The following is a 17,181-nucleotide window of genomic DNA, read 5'->3' on the forward strand; positions in this document are numbered from 1 at the left end:
TAAAGGATATTGGCTTAAGGAAATTCGTTCTTTTACACTTAAATGATATGCGAATGTATATTATGGTTTTGCTTCCTAGATTTAAAATTATTTACATGTACCCCAAATGCTTGCTTTGCTTACATGTAAGCATGAAATACGTGAAGATATTCGCCATATGCTCATGACGGTAGAATAATTAGGCAAAGTTATTTTATTGCTCCGTCGCCTCTAGATTACATCAAAACTGTTTGTTTTCTATTCACATTGAATATGTTACTATTGTATGTTAATATGAATCCTGGTAGGTACACTTATACATTGCTATTCAACAAATAAACCCTTTGACCTTTATCAGTCTATTGAAAGATAGCACTTTTAATGGGGTCACTGTCGTACTGGTCACGTCACAGTGTAAAGCATTGGACTGTGAACATGAGTGGAAGTAAGCGTGTTGCCGTGGTAAGTTATGGTATAAATGTAATGATTTTATAATATAATGTTGGACAAAACAAGTATTAAAAACAATGCTAATGTCATGTATATGTACAAAGACACGCTCACATGTAAATAAGTCGATTTATATAATGTACGTGTTATATAGTTAAACCGGGTAATTCTAAAGTCCGATTATATCATAATCCAGTCAAAAAACTATAGCAGACTTGTTGGATTGTGTAGATGCCAATAAAGGCTTGTTAAACCTTATGTTAGCTGCTTGCTATTCAGTCTGGTTAAGTATCAGTACTTTTAACAACAATTTCTTAATATGTTTTACTCCTATTAAGTCAAAATTTGCCATCATGTCAGTTTATTTGTATGTGTATAGACTATATCAAAATCTAGGAACAAAACTGTCAATGCTCATACTTGCAATGTTATGTACGATATTTTCGAAATTATTTGGTAAAATCAAAGAAGAGAACAAAATCTTAGTAAATTTTAAGGGAACATTTGGTTAATGGTGAGTCGTTTAACTGATAAACAATTAACAACTTCACATCAAGATTATACTTTTTAATCGCTTCAGGTGACGGGATCCAACAAGGGTATAGGATACGCAGTAGTGCGGGGACTGTGTAAACAATTTGACGGAGATGTTTACGTTACAGGTAAGATTACACATAACATGATAGTGGCTTCTACGTGTGCCTACAAAACGTAAAAGCATCCTTATATATAATACTGTAAACGTAAATAGTTTACTAGGTAATACAGAGATCACTTCTGTAAGGTACAAATAATGTAAAAACGATGAGTCGCATGCTATCAAGTCTGACATATTTAACGCCAGATCGTTACCATGGTAAACAAAAATACCTCTGGTTAGATGTCTTATAGCTAGACGTCTCGACAGTTACAATGTGGTTCGTCTTCAAGAACACGTGTTATCGTTTAGAACAGATCCTTTCATGACATTGTCACTATATAAATTTACCGAAATCAGATGGCATTCATAACAGCTATAAATGTCGTGGCTCACGTGTTAACGTTTTGATTATTTTAATCGTATAATCGAACTGTGGATCCAATTAACGTACCTTGAAGATGTTATATCTATAAAAAAAATAGTTAACTCAATTCTAATAATTACATGAACTAAATGTTTATTTTTCTTTTAATTCATATCATTTTCAATGAGTATTTTTTTTACAAAAATGGATTAAAATTATGAATTGATTATTATAAAGGTGAAACTCATACTCAATATCAATGCAACTGCAATTTACATTTCTAACAAGAAGTCGTGTTTCGCTTAATGGAGTTTGTCATTTATTCTTTGCATTCATATAAACTATGAATGCCACCTGAATAGTTTAATGCCTAAATATCAATAATTTCTCTTAAATTCTCTAAAGCCTTCAAAGGCATTAACCATAATCTATATTTACAGCTAGAAATGTGGAACTTGGTCTTAGAGCCGTGGAGGACCTGAAGATAGAGGGATGTAACGCCAAGTTCTATCAACTGGACATCACAAAGCAGGACACGATTCATAAACTGAAGATATTCCTCCAGGACAGTTATGGTGGACTTGACATTCTGGTCAATAATGCAGGCATTTCATACAAAGTAAATTTGTGTTTATGTGATTATTAATTAATGCCTTTATTTCCTTAGATTGTATACTATCTTTAAGTATTCAATAGAAAGTAATGACAATTTAAAAAAAAAAATAACGCTATGATTTTTTTTTTTATACTTGAATACCTCATTATCGGTATATAAAATGAAATGTATAATTTTCAAGTATTACATTTCAGCAAAGCATATTGTATAAAAATGAAAATCCTTTCTTCGTGCATTTCAGTCAACTCATATGTTTCACTAAAAAATGAACTACAAAATCGACCTATACTGACATTGGTTAAGTTTCTAATTTAATGTCAATGTTCTTGTTTTAGAAAGCATCAACTGCATCATTCTCTGAACAGGCGGAAGTAACTACCCGGACAAATTTCACAGGGACGCTTGATGTGTGTGATACACTGTTCCCAATTCTGCGGTCAAACGCAAGGTAGATCATGGAATTGTGTTTGATTTTGACTGTAATTTTTTTAAGAAATCGATATGTTTATACAGTAAATACTATATACCTTATACTAGACTTCGGCAAACGTGGTGGTGGGGTGGCCGTTCTGTTTAAGAAAGGCTTAAGTGTGAGACACCTCTCTCCAGTCATGATGATGAATCCACATCACTTGTTCTGTCATTGCTGATGATAAACAATTTAGATTGTGTATCATTTACAGGCCTCCTCCATCTAATCAGAATGTTTTCCGAAATACAGTGTTATTTGATGGGTGGTCTACCTTTTTAGACCACCAAGTTGTTGTACCACAAGAAATTATAATAACGAGTGACGTACATTTTCACTTCACGTTCTATCTAATGTTGATGCTCGCCAGTTCTCTGGGCTATTAGATTCCATGGGTCTAATTCAGCATGTGACAGAATCTACACACACCAATGGTCATACACTGGTTGTGGTCACAACAAGGGAAAACAGCTCAGTCATTCAGACTAAGGTTATAACTGTAAGACCGAATGCCCCGTGGTATAATGAAAATCTCCGCGTAGAAAAACAAAACCGTAGAAAAGTAGAGAGACAGAGGCGAATGACCAAATACCTTCACGAACAGATTTATAGGGAGCAATGTCGGCTAGTTGGTCACTTCTCATTCAGTCAAAGAAGGCTTTTTATTCGGAAAGAATCGAAGAATGTGGTAAGGACCATAGACACCTTTTTAGATTTTTAGACTCACCAAAAACCTAATAGTCAGAAAGGTGATATTATCCTACCAAGCTGTAATTCTAAAAAAGACTTGTCAAACAAGTTCAGTGATACCTTTCTGAATAAAATCAGCTCGATAAGGAAATATTGCCGAAGTGAACTCTACTGCTGACAATGATATCTCTGTCATGACTGCTGACACTACATTTGATGGGGAACTATTGACAAAGCTCTCACCAACAACCCAGGATGAGTTGCGCAATATCATCATGACCTCGCAATCGAAGTCCTGTGAACTTGATCCACTGCCTACAAACCTATTAAAGCAATGTGTCGAAGCACTGCTTCCTTTAATTACCTCAATCACGAACAAAGCATTGGCTGAGTCAAAGGTTCCAGTGTGTTTCAAAAAGGCACATGTTAGACCATTGTTGAAGAAGCCTCGAATAGACAAGGAGGAGATGTACTGTAGTAGGCATAACGTGAAAAACTTGCGACACGTGATTTTATCTCAGGACTTGTAATTAGAGACCAAATCGTACAAAAAACATATGTTTAAACAATAATATAACACGTATTACATGTGTGGCAATCGGGGATAGCCAATAGGATAATGTACCTGACACGAGACTAACGGTTAAAATACCACTGAGAGACAGTCTCAATATAACTGAAAGGTGCGTAACCATTTAAATTGACAATTAAGGAAGCAAATTCAACTAGGGGATAGGCGAATAAAACTGCAAGGTTGGGGAAGCCAATTAAACTGCCAGGTAGGAATAGCCAATCAAACTGCCAGGTAGGGGTAGCCAATTAAACTGCCAGCTTGAGGAAGTCAGTTAAACTGCAAGGTTGATGAAGCAAATTAAACTGCCAGGTAGGGATATCTAATTAAACTGCCAGGTAGGGGTAGCCAAATAAACTAATTGTAAGTGTAGCTAATGGGAGAATAAATACAACATTGTGCGATGACTTTTGAATGAAAAGAAAGCAAATGACAGAGAGGTAAAAAAGTCATTTTGTTTTGGTTAATATTGATTTGATACGGCATCTGAAGATTCCGTAATTCCTTGTTTCAGAGTGGTTAATATATCTGGGAGGATGTCTTTATTCGCACTTAGAAAATGCAGTGAGGACCTTCAGAAGACACTAGTAGACAGAGATTGTATTACAATTGCTGATATAAAGAATCTCATGCAACAATTCGTTGAGTATGTTTTTCATATTTGATGAAGATCCAAAGATTATTTTAGAAATTTGCAATTAAATATCCCTTATTTTGCTGTATACTTCAAGTCGTATTTTATATTTTGTATTTTGTGATTTTGTATTCATAAATTTATTGTAATAAAGCGTTTATTTCTCTTAACGAATCGAAAGAAAAGTTACTGATTCAATAATTAATTTCCCATGATGTGTGCTCGCAACGATTTATTGATTATGTCTTTATTCCACCAGTTCAGCGAAGACGGGTACATATGGGAATCTGGGCTGGCCAGAAATGGCATATGGTGTCTCTAAGCTAGGAGTGACCGTCCTGTCCATCATTCAACAACGAAATTTACTCTTGGACGCTAGGCCTGACATTATTATCAACACGGTATAATTATTGTAGAACATTTTCCACAAATTCAATACAGGCGTTATGGTAAATTAACGTCTTAAATAGCTTAATTACATTCTACTCATTAATTGCTTTATCACAATAATGAGTTAAGCATGTTTTTTTTCCTATTAGAAAGTCTATACTATTTACTATATCTGTGAATGTGTTTGATTTCAATTTTGCAATGCATTGATGCGTTATAATCTACTTCACCCTATAATATTTCGAAATAACGTGTCGTGGAATCAGTTTTAAGGAAGTGAAGCTGCATTTTTATTTTCATCACATCATTGATTCATTTTCCAATTCATAAATTTAATTTGGTAGTGCTCACGTTTAATAAAACCTAAAGGTGCTGCGATTGGTCAAAATCGTAGTAATCCTACACCATTTTAGGTACTACCTTTAATTAACTGCATTTGGTCTGATAAATGTTAATGTTTTGCTATTAAATGAATTTGAAATGTGTATTTTGTCGTTATTAATTGCATTTAAAACGGTGCATCGGGTTTTTTCAATCTTTGAATACTTTGCATTGCGCGAAAAGACAATACTTTGATAGGAGTATTTTAGTTTTTACCTATATAGAGTCAGCTGATAACACATAATTGTTATCTTTTTTCTAAATTATGAAATTTATGTGATAAATAGAAACTCACATCGTGTCCATGTCACTTTGAATTTATTTAACTCGTTCAATAATTTGATGTGGTACTCGCCTGAAGGCACGTGTCATATTACATTATTAAACTTGTTGTAATACATCCAATATGACACGGATACACGTGCAAGTTCCTCCATACGTAAAATTTTTACAAACTATCATTTCCCTTATTGAAAACGGAAATATTCAAGAAAAAAAGGGATCTTTAGAAGACAACGACATGTCTGTGGGTTATATACCGTGTATGCACAAAACATTAGCGGCACGAATATAAAACGGCCATAAGTTGATAAAAGCCAATAATATTTGAATCTCACCTTGTTAATGTTCGGAATCGTTTATCATAAGGTGCTGCAAATAAAAACTTTTCAGAAGAAAATAGATCTAGCACAGATAACTTTTAAAGGTGTAAATGTTTTAAATATCCTGATACCAATAATGTTTTATTCATTATTTTAGTGTTGCCCAGGATTAGTGATGACCGATATGTCTTCACAAAAAGGAACAAAAACCATCGATGAAGGTAACTTACTGATATGTAATGATAATTTATATAATCGCATTTCATCTGTATTTTTTCTTCAATTTGAAGAAAATAAATTTAACCAATAATAAGCTGACTTGTATGTAAATTTGCAGGCACTTATACATTTGACTTATAGTTTGGTTTTATTTTGTTTAACGTCCTATTAACGGCCAGGGTCATCTAAAATTCTTCACTTTTTTCAACTATTGCAAAATTTTCATATTTTTATTTGACAATATGTATATATAGAAAAGTATATCGTTAATTACGTTAAACTATTTTTATTAAACTGTTTTATTTACTTTTAGGTGCAGACACCCCACTGTACCTGGCTTTGCTTCCTCCTAACACGACAAGTCCTAAAGGAGAGTTCGTATCTGACAGGACCATTGTCAACTTGGAGATAAGCAAAACAGAGGATTAATCTTAATCCTCTTTCTATTTATGCAATCAAACATCATAACCACGATATGAATGCAAAGATCCATAGACGTGGTCACTATATCGGTACTGATGTCAGAAAAAAATGACGGATAAAATGACGTCAGTAATCGAATAATGACGTCATGTTACCAGAACGTTAACTGGTAAAAAAAAAATGGAAGCATTTCGAGTCAATTCGTCGATTTGATCAATGGATAACAGCCAATAAATTCAAACCAACAGAGAGTTCTGGTTCTGGTGTAATCACAGCGTGAAGAACTGAACCTGGTAACGCATGCCCTGAAAACAAGCTGTATCACTGTGGTTTAAGGTAGCAAAGTACAGTAGAAATGGTCTGATCCTAAAAGTAAAGGGCATGTCTCAGATAAACATGGATAGTGGATTTATCCTGCACAACACACCTACATGTATCTATATATTTATAAACTACATTTTGAATACATTTAATTTTAGAAAAACGTTTCCTTTTTTTCAAAAAGTGTTTTCCCTAGATTTGGGACTTGTGAAAAGCATGGTTACCACATCAAAAAACATAAAAAAAACAAATGCAAATAAAAACAATGATTTTTAATCCAAACATTGACCCACACAAGTAGCATTTTTTTCTGAACTATTTAAACTATTTAGCCAAGGTTTTCTAACGACAAAATATGAATCTAACCTCCAGAAATGTAATGGACATCATCCTCACCTGACTACCGCTTTGTGATATTTACTGACTTCGGTGTATATAATAAGTTCCTACTTCATGGATTACCTTCATTTTCACCTGGATTTCCAAGGAATCAATATAGATGGTGCCACATATGGTCAGGAAATGTCTTCTCTTCCAAAACGCATCCTTGGGGTGCATTTTTCACATTTGTCTCCATTGTTCCTAATATAAGCATTGTGGTCAGAGATTGTTCTTGTGTTTTGAAGCTTTGGTGTATTAAAATTGAGGTTCGATTTTGTCCTGGTATATTCACGTAATGGAATATTATTTTCCGATGTTGAACCTATGTATTCAATAGTCACTGTTCAATGTTCTTTATTCCGTAGGCCTTCGAATACAACATAAATGTATACAATACATAACGGAGTGTGTACATGCTCAAATTAAACAGTATCATAATCAACCCTTCAATATATTGTTTTTTCTTTTCTTGAATGCCAAATGTAAAACATTTCCCGTTTTATTTAGTTCCTTTACATTGTTTACACTTTATAGCTGAACTAGCTTGAATACACTAGCTATTCGAAAATAATATTTCTTAATATTTTTTTGACGTAAATCTGAATAAAATGGGCATAAAAGTAAAAATAGGAATTCATCTTCAATCTCGGCTAAACTGCAGCATGTTCTCATTCTGTCATGTCTGGGAATATTATCATGTCTACCCCTCTCTATGTTAAGATTATGCGGTGATAGTCTCATGCTTCATAAACATGTTTTGTGCACTGAATCAATAGATTTACATAAATAATACTGTAAACATATACTGTATCATCAACTAAATGTTGATATAAGTAACCACGTGATTCTTGACAAATTTTAAATAGCAATTCCTGCTTGTATACATTATTAGATCTATATTCTATTATCTTTAATGTACAATTTTCCATCTCGCTACCATACCATATATAAGCTAACCCTAATTTCTCTAACTCAGTTTTGATATTTATTATCCATTTATCATACAACTGAATTCTTTGTTCTTAGAAGGCTTTTTAGACACAGTTGTTTGTAGTTTTTAATTTCATCCAATACTTCAGAATTTTCAGTTTTCTTTCAGTATATTAAGTAAACCGTCCATATTCAAAATACACAAAATCATTTCCTGTACATTTTGTTCACATGGGGTATATTAATCATTTTGTTATGTGTTGTTGTCTCCTTTGTTCCTAATGTTGGCATTTCGTTCAAAGATTGTCCTTGTGCTTTGGTATAATTAAATTGAGGATTTTGTTCTTGCGAATTTACGCCATGGATCTTTTTTCTTATGTTAATCCTATGTGTTGACGCTGGAGTATATATATAATGAGTTAAGCGGATTTGTCCATCTATACAACAGGAAGTAACTTAACATAAAACGTAACACGGCTGCTTCTCTTTCTATCTGTATTTCAACTGACTTTTCAAATCAAAACAATCAATGATGACGTCAATTGTTTTATGACGTCAAGTACAATTACTCAAGACCGCGGGAACTTATAACATGTAGTTTATTCAATAATCCACGACAATATAAATCTTGCTGTATCTTTAAATACTTTGAAATAAAATATTCAATCATCACTTAAGCAGAAAATGCATTAATTAATATAATAATGTATTGCCATACCATATATCTTACTGACAAAACAGTTGTACTACATTTATATTAATATGTTGTCATAGCAATCAGATTAAACTTAATGGTTTATTAGGCGAAGGGAGTAAATCAATTTGGTACTCATGGGAACGCCTTTTATCATTTAAACAATACAATTTGTTCACAACATTGCCCCTACAGGGACGAAAATATAATTGTGCACCAAGGGCGGGGATAAATAGAGTTATCTTTGACGCCATTTTCTAACGATGTCACGCTAAAAAACTAAGACATCCACCAATTTGAATTAAATTATCACCGCTTTAGTATTTGTCTAATTTTTATTTGGTAAGATTTGTTAAGATATCAGCTTTATCAAGCTAACAGAATCAATAGTTATGCGGAGTTTCTTCGTGAATAAACGAATGTTCCCGATCATCGTTCTATTTAACATTTCTGAAACATTTAAAGGAGACCTTTCTATCACTATTTCGTAAGCATATTCGCCATATGTTCATGACGGTGCAATATTTAGGCCAAGTTGATTTAATTGGTCCGTAGCCTCTAGATTACATCAAAACTGTTTGCTTTCTATTCACTTTGAATATGTTACTATTGTATGTTAAAATGAATCCTGGTAGGTACACTTACGCAGTCCTATCCAACAAATAAACTCTTTGGCCGTTATCAGTTTATTGAACGATTTTTATTTTTACTGGGGTCAGTTTATGTAACGCTGTCGTACTGGTCACGTCACAGTGTACATCATCGGACTGTGAACATGAGTGGAAGTAAGCGTGTTGCCGTGGTAAGTTATGGTATAAATGTAATGATTTTTATAATATATTGTTGGGAAAAACAAGTATTAAAAGCAATGATAATGTCATGTATATGTACAAAGACGCGCTCACTTGTAAATAAATCGATTTATACGGTTTACTTGTTATATAGTTAAACCGGGTAATTCTAAAGTCCGATTATCTCATAATCCAGGCGAAACCTATAGCAGAATCGTTGGATTGTATAATGCAATAAAGGTAAAGATATTTAATAATTCTGACGACATATCATGGTTATTTGTTGGTGCCTTATATAAACAGAAGGACTCTAATTAGAGTCTAACTTTCATTTTATTTTATATACGTATATTACACATCCTTGCTTGTTAAACATTATTGTTAGCAGCTTGCTTTTCAAACTGGTTAGGTACATGTATCAGTATTTTATCGACAATTGTGTATGTGTATAAACTATACAAAATTTTAGGACCAAAATTATCAATGTCTCATACTTTCAACTTATGTCCGATGTTGTCGAAAGTATTCGAGAAAAAGAAAACAACATAACGTTAGTAAATTTTATGACAAAAGGGAACATTTTGTCAATGAGAAGTCGTTTTACTGATAAACTATGAATAATCTCATTTCAAGATTGAACTTTATAATCGCTTTAAGGTGACCGGATCCAACAAGGGTATAGGATACGCAGTAGTGCGGGGACTGTGTAAACAATTTGACGGAGATGTTTACGTTACAGGTAAGATAACACAGTATTTGACTGGATTGTATGTGTGCCTACACAACGTAGTATGATCCTTATATATGATACAAGCTATGTGTCGAATATTACCGAAGGAGTTATATTCCCCTATACCTTTGCTATACAAACGATTCGTCTGACATCTTTCACGCCACATCGTTACCATGACAACCAAACATATCAATGGTATGATGTCTTATAGCTAGATGTCACGACAGCAACAATATGGCTTATTTTCAATAAAAAAAAAAAAGATGTTATCATTTTATGACACTGCGCTGAAAAATTTACCGTATTTAGATAGCATTCATATTAACTGTAAATGTCATGGCTAGTGTATTCACATCTAGATCAATCATTTTAAATGCTTAATTGATTTTTATTTAAAGATGGAACTCATTATCAATATCAATGCAACTGCAAGTGTCATTTCTAACTTGAAGCCGTATCATGCTTGGAATAGGTCATTTATTTTTTTGAATTCATATAAACTATGAATGTCAACTGAATGTAGTGAAATGCTAAAATATCGATCATTACTTTGTTTTTACGAAGCTTGGCATAATCATAATATCTCTTTTCAGCTAGAAATGAGGAACTTGGTCTTAAAGCCGTGGAGGATCTGAAGAAAGAGGGGTGTAAAGCAAAGTTCTATCAACTGGACATCACAAAGCCGGACACGATTCGTAAACTTAAGACATTCCTCCAGAACAGTTATGGCGGACTGGACATTCTGGTTAATAATGCAGGAATTGCATACAAGGTAAAATTCCACATATTCATAATGGGTTAATCTTTTGATATAGCTAAGTTATACACACTTTGTAAATATTAAAACAGAACCAAATATCCTGTTGCATATAAAGTAAAATTCCACATATTCATAAAAGGTTAATCCATTTAATATTACTATGTTGTACACATTTCAAGTATTAGAACAGAATAAAACATTCTGTTTTATAATATAGATAATAAAGATACTTTCCTAAAATTTGGAACACTCTATGAAATCCTCATATGCTTTTTGTAATACCGATTAAGTGATTGTAAGTATTGCATTTTAGCACAGCATATTGCATGAACATGACCAACCCTATGTTCATCTAGTTATGTGAGCTACCTATGCAATCAGTAAAAAGAATATTATAAAATATTTGCATATACAAACTAGTTTCATAGTTTAGCTTCTGTGTGTCAGTTTTCCTAAAACTACCTATTTTAACATTAAATTTCGTTTAATTTTAATTTTAATCATGTCAATTGTTCATTCTCAGCAATCATCAACTGCACCATTCGCTGAGCAGGCGGAAGTAACTATCCGAACAAATTTCACAGGAACACTTGATGTTTGTGAGGAACTATTCCCACTTCTCAGGCCACACGCAAGGTAGATCCGGATATATTTTAGTTTAAAAGAAAGTTGGGATACATTTCAAGTTTTAGATTTGTTTTACAGCGTGAATGAAAATAATGCTTGTGATATCACACTTCTTACTCACATCGTGCCATCACGACTAACATCAGATTTCGATCCGATCAGAGAAGTTAAATCATGTGTTTGGTAAACAAAGAGTTAGAGCTTCTTACAGTAATATATTAGATAAATTAAATATCCAATCCGTCAGAATGATTGATATATAATCTTATGACTTGATTATTAAACATAATCTTCCCGCTTAAGCTCGTTGATTAAAATTAAAAGATACTCATACCACTGGATATGAATTATTATCAAAACGTGCTCGCTGATTTTCTTTCCATTTGCGTTTACCGTAGAAACTTACAGAATGAGGAAACAATTTGTAGCAATAGCAAAAAACACTATTGACCTCGTTAATAGAGTAGATCAACCTATACTTAAAATTAAGATCACTAAAGGTTTGTTCTACATTATTTAAACGTAGTGATTTAGATTCTCCGCACATGAACTTTCCTTTTTTGATAGTATCATCTCTCTTCCGAACCTACGTTGTTAAATGTCACAGTTGATCCGGTCTTCAAGTGCTTACTTTGAATATATGATTATAAAGATTTTCGAGGGATGCAGTTTGATGAATACTATGGTCTATATGTTCTATGGTCGACATCATGGTCTAATTGGGGAATATTCTATCATAGATCCATTGTTTTGATTATGCTCATTATTTTACATTGTTACAAAAATATCTTATTTTGCTAAGAGGGCGTGCTAATTGCATTGTGAGTGTGTCGTTAATAAAGCTGAATACGTTTACCCTTCTGAAACACTTGGTCTTATTCCCTGTTTCAATGTGTAGTGTTAAACTTTCCTGTGCTATTTTGTATTTGTATTGATTCTGAGTTCGAACTACGGTTTTGTTCATACTTCTTCTGTTGATTTTGTAAGATAACGTGATTTTTGTATATAAACGCCATCTCCTACCTCCCACGCCCGTGGCGACCGTATATTAAAAAGGTTTTGTTAAAATTTGGGGAAAAGGAAAGTGATGTATAAGTTAGCAGTATACAGTAGCGTATGGTGACCATGGGTGATATTTTTGTACAATGAATAACCCCTGTACTATAACGCGTATCAAAACTTTAAAAAAAAAACAGCTTTAAAATTTTCATATACATGATGAATTGGACTATGTGGGCTTCACATTTGAAGAAAAAAAATCGAATTTGGCTTGAGACTACATTTTTGGCCATTTACAAATCTGTGTACACAACAAAAGCTAGCTTTTCATGTAGTTTATTTTTGTACTCAGCACATGTGTAAATATTGTGAAAAATCTAGCTGAACGACCTATGCTAAAACGTGAGTATTTATGTTACTTACCGAGTAGGTGATATCTAATTTAAGACAGGTTTTAAGAAAAAGACATACTACTTGCGTGGGCCAAATGTTGGGTTAAAATCCTTTTATTTTGCACTTTTTGGCGTTTTTTGATGTGGTAACCATGTTTTTCACAAGTCTTAAATCTGGGGAAATCACTTTTTGAAAAAAAATCATTCTTCTAAAAGAAACGTGTTCAAAATGTAGTTTATAAATATATATATATATATATACATATATGTAGGTGTGTTGTGCAGGATGAATCCGCTATCCGAGACATGCCATTTATTTGTTTAAGGACAAGCCATTTCTACTGTACTCTGCTACCTATAACCAAAAAACTATTTCCTAACACAAGTTCAACTTCATGATTCTTTAATGGGATTTGGAAGGCCCATACAACATTTTATACAGGTATTTACATTAATCGTTAGGTGATAACATGCAATGTTATGTATGCTTACTTTAGCAAACACATTGAACAATTCCAGACAGTTTAGTCACAAAACTGTACTATAGAATAGTTACAAACTTTTCTTTCTAAAGATGTAATAAAATTTCCTTACACATGATACGCGTATCACGTTTTAGTTTATTGAATGTAAATTTGATAATATTAATATGATGTATTATTTCAGAGTCGTAAATGTATCGAGTATGGCGTCTCAATTCGCACTAAAGAAATGCAGCGTAGATCTACAGAAGAAACTGGTAGACCGAACACGTATTACAATGGAAGATACAAAGACTCTCCTAAAGCAATTTGTAGAGTAGGTATATCATGTACAATGGACATTAGGTTAGATACTCCTGTCACATGCGTGTCAATGTCACTATGTTATCATTATGATATATCCGTTAAACAAACATGAAATTCTCTGCCTCCTCAATAAACTGTCCAATTGCTGTTTGTATTCATCTTCCTACAAATCATTGTATAATGTCAGTACATTTAAATGTGATTAGTTTATAACAGCCAACGCGATCTGTGAAACAAAATATAAGCCTGCAAGAATCTCGAAAATATCAGGACTACTTTTGAAATTAAGCACTGATTCCATACATCTGTTCTTTTAGTTCAGCAAAGGCGGGGACCCATGGGGATTTCGGCTGGCCAGAAAGTGCGTACGGCTGCTCTAAGATCGGTGTGACCGTTATGTCTATTATACAGCAGCGAGAATTGCTGAAAGACGCCAGGGCAGACATTGTTGTCAATGCGGTATGCTTTATAATTGTATTATATTCTTTTTTTCATAAAATATAAAATCGATTTTTGAATGATAAATATATTTCCATCATGTTATGTTAAAATAATAATTTTATTCAAAGGAAGATTGTGACATTATCAGACGAAGTTGTGATTTTTAGTTTTTCACTTTAAACCCGAAATATTGCATTGCTTATATATTTAAAGAATATAATAGGATAAAGAATATTGTACGTTACACCTGAAAATATTTTAAATATATATGATCCCTGTGTCAAACAGTTTCACGAAAATGAATCTGTAAAATATATAATAGTTGGCTTTGTTTAATTGATTACATAATATATTGGAAAAGTACAAGATAGTATATGACTTATTAACACAGGAGTACCTGTGAATTAGGAACAAATAAAGATAATTCGTTATAGAAGGGAGATTATTCTAGCAATAGTTTGTGTCTTATATAAGTAAGTCATATAAATCTTCTATAACTTCGTGTTTAATATGACTAATGCCGGTTTGCGTTTATGCCTTAGTTAATGCTAAAATCCGTTCAAATAATCCAATATTAACATAGGCCGATGAATGTAATTTCTTCATACAGTGTTTTGAAACGGGCTTGCAGCGATAATGTAATGAAACATCTCTTTATATTTTAGTGCTGCCCCGGTTATGTGGATACCGATATGTCGTCACACAAAGGAACGAAAACCATCGATGAAGGTGATATTATGCATGATTCAATATTTCATATAATTAACCACGACTTCCTTTACCATAAAAAGTGTAACCAAAGGAGAATTCAAATAAATCATTACTAATGCTGTAAAACAAACGTTAATATGCATCGTATAATACTGCTTTACAAAACTACTTGTCAGGTGTTTGGATAAATAAGAGCTTAAGTCGTACAGTTCCAAATGATGTTTCATTTAATACATTTTCTTTATTTGGAAGAAATTTGGAAAACAAATGACGTCATCTAACGTAAAAAAAAATGACGCATTGTATTTCGGTAGCGTTTGGAAACTTATCAAAAAGCTCAACCTATTTCCAGCTACGATAGTACAAAAATAATGTATAATCTGACATGAACACATTGTGAAGAAACAGCAAGACAAAATGAAAACATCACTTCTAAAAAAAATAATGTTAAAATGCATTTTTAAGACAATTAGATGTAAAACAAAAACGTTTGAAATATCGTTCCTTGTTTCAAGGTGCCGACACACTCCTGTACCTCGCCACGCTCCCTCCAAACACGAGCAGTCCAAAGGGGGAGTTCGTATCTGACAGGACCATCGGCAAATGGGAGATAACTCAAGCATAAAAAAGAGCTCTTATATTAACGTTTGAAGGAAATTATATCACAGTGTGCACAGTATCATAATGGATAAAAAAAAACATTTTCTTTTTTTTTCTACGTCCTGGATTTGAAATGTCATTTTTTATAATTTTATACTGACGGTGTCGGAAGAAAGTCCTTAAAATGGAAAATTTTCAGGAAAATAAAACAAAAACAAATATATTTTCTGTTGTTCTTATTGTTTCTTGTAGTTTTAAAACTTCATTTGTTATCATGTATATCTGTTGTTAATCACTTGGTCCGCATTGATTGCTTAATCGTATGATTGATTGATTGATTGATTGATTGATTGATTCATCCATTAATTCATTCATCCATCCATTTATTTAGAATGTTCAAACAGCAATCCTATACACAAATCACTGAAATTCTGAAATTCCAGCTTTACATAACAAAAGAAGTTGTATTTATTTCATTAAATATTTGCAAAATTACACGAAGGTATGACACATTTAGTATATTCTGTTGATTATTCGAGGACGCAACATTCATCACTGATAAGAAGTTCATGTGTATCTGCTAGCCATTAATGATTTTAAGAAATTATATTGAAAAACAAATTTATTACATATTTTATAATGTTATTAAAATATCATTTTTCTGTGAAGTTTTACTCATTATAACCCTGTATAAATGTTATATATATATATGCTTTGCGAAAAATTGCGATGGTATGAAGTTTACCTTTTTTATCCAAATGAGGCTTCTCTGCACTCAAGGATACCTATCATGGTAAAGTGTGGTCAAGGGGAAGCTATCCTAAGCAATAAGTTCAAGTCAAAGGGGAGCTCTATTGGATTGATAGAAAAAAAACTGTCGTCCCAATATGCAACAAAGCCAAAAATCAACTACTTATTAAAAAGTACTTCAGCATATTATCACTAAGGTTTGACTTTCCAGTTGTGCAAATCATGATTAATGTGATGAACAGTCTTTCCGGATAAAACGACGTCAATAATGGAATAGTGACGTCATATTCCAAAGGGCGTAAAATGCTTAAAAAACATATTGGAACCATTCCGTGTCGATTCGTCGACTTGATCAATGGATAACAAGCAATAAGTTCAAGTCAAAGAGGAGCTCTATTCGGTTGATAGAAAACGACCTGTCGATCACGTCCCTATATGTAACAAAGCCAAATATCAACTACTTATTAAAAAGTACTTCAGCATATTCGATGATTGGAAACTGTTAAAGATAGTATTTTACCTACCTGTTGAAGGGGCATCACGGTGAAGTTACTTTTTTTTTTTTTTTTTTTTCAAATACTAACTAAATATATCAAATCAGAATCCTTATGGAAAATAACGATCGGGTTTGGCTGAACTAGATTCATTAAAAATGACTAAATCTAAAATAATCATCGGTATTTCTACCTGTCTGACCAACGTTTTGTTCAGGGATTTTCCTCTACTAGCGCATGCGCAAAGAACACCATTTCTTTGTAAACAAAATAAATGGCCGTGAAAAGTAATCGAAAGAAAAGTGTTGTACCGTGTCAGCTACGAAGCGAAAAGTTGCCAA

General features: G+C 32.9%; 2 protein-coding genes across 2 annotated transcripts; both read left to right on the forward strand.

Annotated features, from left to right (window-relative positions):
• Positions 1–409: 409 nt before the first annotated feature.
• Positions 410–6,434, forward strand: LOC110466215 (carbonyl reductase [NADPH] 1-like). Its single transcript, XM_021522595.1, has 8 exons — positions 410–441; positions 1,010–1,091; positions 1,874–2,052; positions 2,385–2,497; positions 4,294–4,425; positions 4,673–4,814; positions 5,944–6,007; positions 6,319–6,434. Exons 1-8 carry the CDS (start codon positions 415–417, stop codon positions 6,432–6,434), a joined length of 855 nt encoding a protein of 284 aa, XP_021378270.1. The 5' UTR covers positions 410–414.
• Positions 6,435–9,477: 3,043 nt separating this feature from the next.
• LOC110466238 (carbonyl reductase [NADPH] 1-like) lies at positions 9,478–15,754 on the forward strand. The gene is made up of 8 exons (XM_021522634.1): positions 9,478–9,556; positions 10,203–10,284; positions 10,872–11,050; positions 11,562–11,674; positions 13,723–13,854; positions 14,162–14,303; positions 14,951–15,014; positions 15,512–15,754. The coding sequence occupies exons 1-8, from the start codon at positions 9,530–9,532 to the stop codon at positions 15,619–15,621; spliced, it is 849 nt and encodes a 282-aa protein (XP_021378309.1). The 5' UTR covers positions 9,478–9,529; the 3' UTR covers positions 15,622–15,754.
• Positions 15,755–17,181: the final 1,427 nt, after the last annotated feature.

Source organism: Mizuhopecten yessoensis, unplaced genomic scaffold (assembly GCF_002113885.1).
Source record: "Mizuhopecten yessoensis strain PY_sf001 unplaced genomic scaffold, ASM211388v2 scaffold11125, whole genome shotgun sequence".
NCBI lineage: Eukaryota > Metazoa > Mollusca > Bivalvia > Pectinida > Pectinidae > Mizuhopecten > Mizuhopecten yessoensis.